Source organism: Contarinia nasturtii, unplaced genomic scaffold, assembly GCF_009176525.2.
Source record: "Contarinia nasturtii isolate CC-2019 unplaced genomic scaffold, AAFC_CNas_1.1 Cnas_scaffold_3103, whole genome shotgun sequence".
Classification (NCBI taxonomy): domain Eukaryota; kingdom Metazoa; phylum Arthropoda; class Insecta; order Diptera; family Cecidomyiidae; genus Contarinia; species Contarinia nasturtii.
Window position 1 is genome coordinate 1 of NW_022200415.1, and position 6,603 is coordinate 6,603.

The 6,603-nt window shown below is 34.1% G+C and overlaps 2 protein-coding genes across 2 annotated transcripts; one reads left to right on the forward strand and one right to left on the reverse strand.

Moving 5' to 3' along the window:
* The first annotated feature begins 2,913 nt into the window (after positions 1 to 2,913).
* On the forward strand, positions 2,914 to 4,154 carry LOC116349669. The gene is made up of 2 exons (XM_031781213.1): positions 2,914 to 3,753; positions 3,833 to 4,154. Exons 1-2 carry the CDS (start codon positions 2,967 to 2,969, stop codon positions 3,919 to 3,921), a joined length of 876 nt encoding a protein of 291 aa, XP_031637073.1. The 5' UTR covers positions 2,914 to 2,966; the 3' UTR covers positions 3,922 to 4,154.
* An 82-nt stretch (positions 4,155 to 4,236) lies between these two features.
* On the reverse strand, positions 4,237 to 6,590 carry LOC116349668. Its single transcript, XM_031781211.1, has 5 exons — positions 5,158 to 6,590; positions 4,990 to 5,059; positions 4,794 to 4,903; positions 4,662 to 4,721; positions 4,237 to 4,597 (listed from the first exon to the last, which is right to left on the reverse strand). The coding sequence occupies exons 1-5, from the start codon at positions 6,453 to 6,455 to the stop codon at positions 4,366 to 4,368; spliced, it is 1,770 nt and encodes a 589-aa protein (XP_031637071.1). The 5' UTR covers positions 6,456 to 6,590; the 3' UTR covers positions 4,237 to 4,365.
* Positions 6,591 to 6,603: the final 13 nt, after the last annotated feature.

Here is a 6,603-nt window from a genome sequence, read left to right on the forward strand (position 1 = left end):
TCACTCCAACATGGATGTGAGAAATAGCTTTCAACATTTTCGCAAATTTATTATAGAGACATGAGAGTGCAATGATTGTTTCCATAATCTCATACGTAGAAAGTATTCTGCATTTATTTAGTGGGACGGAATCCCTTTCACATCAATTTAATTTTATTTTTAAGGTTTTAACTTGTTGTTCAGTCTCATTGCCGGTGGTGAAATGATGATAAAATCTCCTTAACGGTAATGATTCGTCGTATTCGTCGGCACATACACGTCTTATATGTGAGAATGGATGAAATCAGATGCATTAGATATATATGCTTTACAGCCAACACGTTAAACCGTTGCCGTTCATTCACATTTCGGCAGATTTTACGTTCCAAAAAAAAGGCAAAATTTACACGGAATCTATTCTCGCGTGAATCAAATAATCTGCTACATAGCACCAACCATAGAACCTTATGTAAATTCTTTGTTTTTTTCTCACTCTCCCTCTATCTCCTTTAGTTTATCTGAAAACACATTGACGCCATATACACAATTCACAGAATACAAAACTCTCGATGGTTTTCTGTCCTTTGTGTCGAGGCCATTTATTTCCTTCCTTTTTTCTTGTCACTGCAAATGCTCCGTTCTCACACAATGTATGATGAAATGAATGCGTTTCAATGAAAATAATAAAAATAATAAATGTGCTCGAATGTTTTTTGCGTTTTCGCGAAAAGTGATGAAGGCTTTTTTCGTCAGCTGCTCCAAGTGAATTGCGGACAACCAAACCAATTTTGAAATGTAAAAAAAGAGATGAAATAAGTACTGTTAATGCCAAGACCAACACTGTGAAAACCAAATCTTAATATTCTGCAGAAATCTCTCCGTGAACGGTATAAGGCTGTTTAAAGATTTGTTGGTGTACCACATTTTTTCCCGCGACGTCTTTCCAGAGAGTTACAAAAACAAAGTACGTATTCACATTTTATATTTCTGGCCCAACTGTCAACAATATGAGAGAAAATGATTGGGATTAGTGAGAGAAAGAATGAAATAAATACAATTAAATGAGATAAATCCTTAACACGAACGAGAGAAAGAGAGAATGTTACACAATTCGTTGTACATATGAACATTTGGCCAAACACTATAGATACTCGTGGCTCATTCGTTTTTCTCTCGCTCCCCACTACACTGTATGAGAAATTGTGGCATATTGTACATAATTTGTGTGTTAACACGTTAGTTTCCAAAGGAAATTACTGACAAAACTGGCTCAAACTTTTGCCGTTCGAACAACTCTTTCTCCCTCATGTTCATTCACAATTCACAAACAATGTTGCATCGATACTTCTCTGAATGGCTGTGAGTATTAAGGAAAATCTTGGGAACTTCAAGTTTTGGGAAAACTTTTGTATACATTTTTTTTTCTTCGATCGAAAGAAAACTTACTTCTATTTTTTTGTTGGTAAATGACAAGAATATTGAAAGGTTTCGTCATATACAATTTTCAATAGATTGCACCTATAATGGTTAAAAAAGGATATAGATATATATAAGAAGCAATTCATTGCAAAAATGGGGGGAATTTGGAGTCGATCGAAGGGAAGAAAGTCCGTCTTCTAAATGTAAGATGATTTCCATTTTTTATATTTTCCATCGTGTTAATATAATCAACCGATGGTTGAAGTGGAATACAGAACTTTGTTATTACGCATGCTCATCTGTGCTTTTATTTTTTGGGGGGGTCATTTTTGTGGCATATTCTCGTGTCCTGTATCGTTGTTATTAAGCTTCGGTCATACTTAATGGTAACTTAATGGTCGGTCGGTTCGTTAAATGGTATACCTTTCTTTTTGCAAAGCTCCCATACAACATATCATTCTCTTGCGCTCAATACACGCATACAATATGTATATAAACCATTTTTTTCCGTTGCAGCCGTTAACGTTTGTATGACAGGATCGCTTGAAATTAATTTGTGTGTGAAGTAACGAAATGTACACGTTGATAAATGTTTTAGCAAACATTTTGTAAAGACATTTCGTCTGATACGAAGAAATTCATGAGGGCAATATGACACACCATTTAGAGAATCGTGCTTCAATCCAAAATGCATGTGCCAATAAGAAAAGAACAACACTATCGGCTAGTGAAAGAAATAATGAAATATGGTAGCGTATGCAACATGTCGTGAATAGAGTGTGTGTGCGTATGAGCGACGATGTCGAAAAGTTATTAGTTTCGAAAGAGAAAAAGCATTCGGATGTAACGCCGAATGAGTGGATAGGATGTCAACGTTTTATTGATGTGGGAAAAAAACGGCGACTTGCAAACTGAACACATTTACTGCAGAATACAATTGTATTTTAAAACGGGAAGGACAACATCGTAAATCGAAATAAAGCGCAGAATGTATAAACGCAAAGCGCTATTGACGCGCAAAACACCAGAAATAATATGCCCGCATTGGCATGAGGTGTTTTAAATGCAATATGAAATATGGCGTCAATTTCAAATGACCACTGCTCGATTTCCAGGAGCAAAACATGTACAATAGGGTGTTTCCGATGTTTCTAAATGAGAAAATGGTACTTTTGAATTCAAAGAACACATAATTCTATATTATTTAATGGCATTCATATAACAAAGCGATTGACAATGGCACTTCCAGAAGCGAAAAAGAAATATGAAACGCATGAAGTTTGAAGTTTTTTCGAGAAAATCGAGAGTTATATGTTACGCGAACGAAGCAAACAAACAAAATTTTCAATTGATTTTTTTTTTAATTTTAATTTCAGGTCAACTTGAAAACATCTAGTAAAAAGTACCATTGGCTCACGAAATATAAAATGCGCGACAAAAAGGCCAAGCGCTGGACGAAGCAGTTCACTTTGGATGAGCAAAATGATCGAAACAATCGACAGTTGTACCAGCGAATGCCATCACCGCTTGGTACACTTTGGACTGATTACATTTGCCATCGGATAAAAATGCTCAAGAAAGGAATGGACGTGTACACTACACCAAAATATGCGCGCTTGAAGTTTGACAAGTATGTTGAGTCCAATAGTACTATAGATAAACTTTGCGGCACTTTGGTTAATCATCAAGCAGCTTTGATTCATTTGGGCAACGCCGACATGTCACCAAATTCGCCAATACGCATTAAGAAGCATGTGCGCTGTCCCGGTACACGCAAACTTTTGAAAGGTTTTCGAAAACGTGGCAATTGTGTCGTGCGCAAAGTCGATGAGTATTTTACATCACAGACATGCGCAAAATGTGGCGGACGATTCGATCCAAACACCAAAAGCAACCGTTTCAAAGTTTGTGAAAATTGTGCACCGGTGCCAAATTCAATCATGGCTAACTTTTTACCATCGAAAATCGTGGCAAAGCTCAGCAAACGGCGTTTAAAGTATAACAAAGTTTATATTGAAGAGAGTTTGGCGGTATTTCTGGCTCGAGGTGAAATGACTGAGCATGATTTCGACATTATAGCTGATCGTTTACTGTCTAAGGTGGCCGTGTATCCAAAAAAATGGCAAGTAAACGCAGTGAGTGGTGTATTGGAATATGCTGACGTCAAAGTCGATCAACAACCACATGCAGTTGATGATGAAAATGCAGCGGAAATCGATGGAGAGGTCGCTCAACAACCGTGTGCAGTCGATGATGAATGTGTGACGGAAATCGATGACAAGCAACAACCAATGATTGTGCATCAGACAACTTGGGATCGTGATATCGTGGCCTCCAAATGCATTCTCATCAAAGGTATGTATATAAGAAATGGACATTTGCATATTATAGATGTGTTATGTCTGTGTTAAATGACATTTGTATTTTTTTATAGGACATTGTAACCTGTTTGGACTGGATATCCCGCTCACATTGCAGAGACCACGTCGACAACAAGCAGTTCAAAATAATCAACAGCCTTAAGCATAACCAATCACCATTTTAACTCGAAAATTAATTAAAAATTAATATTGTAATTTTGTTACACTAACTGAGACTGACTGTTGTGTCTCAGCATTTCGAGGAAGTACTACCAAGGCTCTGTTTTTCTGTGAGTATTTTTCATTATTCGATTGCATTTATATATTCAGACGTGACAATTGTTTTTCGCTTCGGGAAGTGCTACCATCAATCGCTTCGTTGTATAAATGCCATTAACTACCATAGAATTTTGCCTACTTTTAATTAATAAATACCATTTTTTTATTTACAGATATGGGAAACACCCTAATGTACATGAATTATAAATTTTTTTTTTTAATTTACTTAGATTTTTATTCAATTTTTTCAAAACCGCCTCTATACCTAGGAGGGTTAAATATAAGTCTTTATTATATATGAATGCACACTGACGTGGAAAAGTATTGCTCACTCGCTGCAAGCAAAAAGTGCTTGATACATTTTACTTAAATTTATATCAAATGTGGATAATTCCGTTAGAAAAAACAGTATTTCTTTCAGTAAGGATGACGATTTTGCTTCCAATGAGAGAATGGAATTAAGTATGTGCTCTAGTTCACGCTCTTCAAAATCCAGAACCAATAACATATTTGGCATTTCGAGAAGTAAGTCTTTTAAGGTTTTAAAGTCCAGTGAATATCTGAAATTTAATATTTCTCGATAAAACGTAGTGGATAAAATAAATAAAATTCTTGAAAACCTACTCTTCCAAAGAATGCTTTGAAAAGTCATAGAAATACTGTTTGATATGTGGGAAAAATTGGCTGAAAAGGACCAAATGTAAATAAGAAAAGGAGTTTAAAATATAATTCCTATGTGTTAAAATTAAATTTCACCTGAAAGAACGGCTAGTTGCAAAGTTTTTAGAATAAATTATTAACTTGGTTGCCAATTGAATAGTGTATCGTCGCAGAGATTTATTACAGCTTTTCTGAACTATTGGTTCCTGGGTTTGAATAAAATTAAAATTAATTGAGTAGTAGTTCTTCAGTAATGTAATAGTAATTTTCAAACGGAATAGAAATTTTTTACCACTATAGGTTCCCATAATAGATGAACAAGAGGTAACAATTCATTCTCATTTTCTTTAATTATGTCCAAGCTACGGAGAAAATTAATATAAAAAATTCAAACAGTATAAATTTAAACTATATTAAGTTAAATAATAAAAACATAAATCTAAGTTGAAATTTATCTAACCCAATGCTTATGCACTCCAATGTGATCATCTTTAGCTGCATATTTGTAGATGATAAACTTGGAATCGCTTGCTTGAGTATATTTGCAGCAATGCTAACTAAAGTAGTAATTTTGCAATGTTCTTTTGATGTTGAATGTATATTTTTATTAGAATATGGTATAAAAACTCTTTCTGCATTCAAAGAGTGTAACCATGCTTCGAAATGATTTTTCGATGACTTAATATTGCACGAACGATCATTTAGTTCAGCATCCGACATGTTTTTCGTTATTTCAAAAATTAAATTTTGAATAGTTGATATCATTAATTTGAATAATTGCATAAACGCTAAAGAATTTCTGAAATGACTCGTTTTAGAACCTTCGACTATTATAGTAGGAACGATATTTTCAAGGTGAGTTTGAGCATCTTCGAAGTTATAGTTAAGAGTACTTTCCAATATGTGTAGTGCTTCATTTATTTTGCTTGGTTTAACTAAGGATTTGTTAATTGAATGAATTAAGTAGTCGGTATTACGTTGCATAAGATCTGAAACTGTATTAAATTTGTAGGCTGATCGCATATTCTCCATGGCGACCAAAGCAGATGCACGAATCATGTATTGTTTGCTTGCTAGTTTTTCTGATATCAAATGTAGTGATTTCAGTAAATGAACTTGGCGATAATTTTGTTGCATATATTTTGCATAGCAACCAACGGTTTCTATCACCAAACATGTATGTAAAATATTGTTTTTAATTTCATTCAACGAAATTTTATGATTCACAATTTCTTCACCATCTCCAACGTAGTGTATTTGTTCTGTTCCATAGTCAATATCTTCAAATATATCACATACCAGTTTCCAACGGTATTCACATAATAAACTTTCCAAAATTGAACAATGAAGGTTCTCATATGAATTTTCTTCACATGGATTCGAAAGAAGCATTTGTATGATTATTAAAACTTCATTTGAATTACTTAAGTTTTTTGAGAGTATTCGGAATAAAAATTTAAGAACAAATGCATGCACCTGCCGAATTTTGGTTAAGTATTCACAAATCGAATGAATACACTGAATAGTTTCATCATCTCGAACATGTTTGAATTTTTTCCATGGAGTATTTTTGTAACACAAAAATATAGTATCAATGATCTTTCCGTCATTTTGGTCGTTAATATCTATGTTAATTTCCACCAGTTTGTTATTTGTATCTTGTTCAACTGATGTTAATAAAATAACCAATAATTGTTCGATCATGTCTTCATTTGAGAAGGTTATCTGCAAGCGGTTCATTGTACGAAGGATATACATGGAACTCTTAAGCTGAAAATATGCAAAGAATTTTTCTTCTTCACTTCCAGAATGAATAACACGTGGTAAACGTAAAATATGCTCTGTAAATAACTCTTCAGCTATGTCTATGAGATGTTCATCATAGATCGTATACCTGGAAGTAATG

Coding starts and splice junctions, on each gene's coding strand:
- LOC116349669 (XM_031781213.1), top strand. CDS start 2,967: ATGCTCAAGAAAGGAATGGACGTGTACACTACACCAAAATATGCGCGC. Junction 3,754..3,832: donor CAAATGCATTCTCATCAAAG/GTATGTATATAA, acceptor ATTTTTTTATAG/GACATTGTAACCTGTTTGGA.
- LOC116349668 (XM_031781211.1), bottom strand. CDS start 6,455: ATGTATATCCTTCGTACAATGAACCGCTTGCAGATAACCTTCTCAAAT. Junction 4,904..4,989: donor TATTATGGGAACCTATAGTG/GTAAAAAATTTC, acceptor ATTCAAACCCAG/GAACCAATAGTTCAGAAAAG. Junction 4,598..4,661: donor TCAAAGCATTCTTTGGAAGA/GTAGGTTTTCAA, acceptor ATTAAATTTCAG/ATATTCACTGGACTTTAAAA.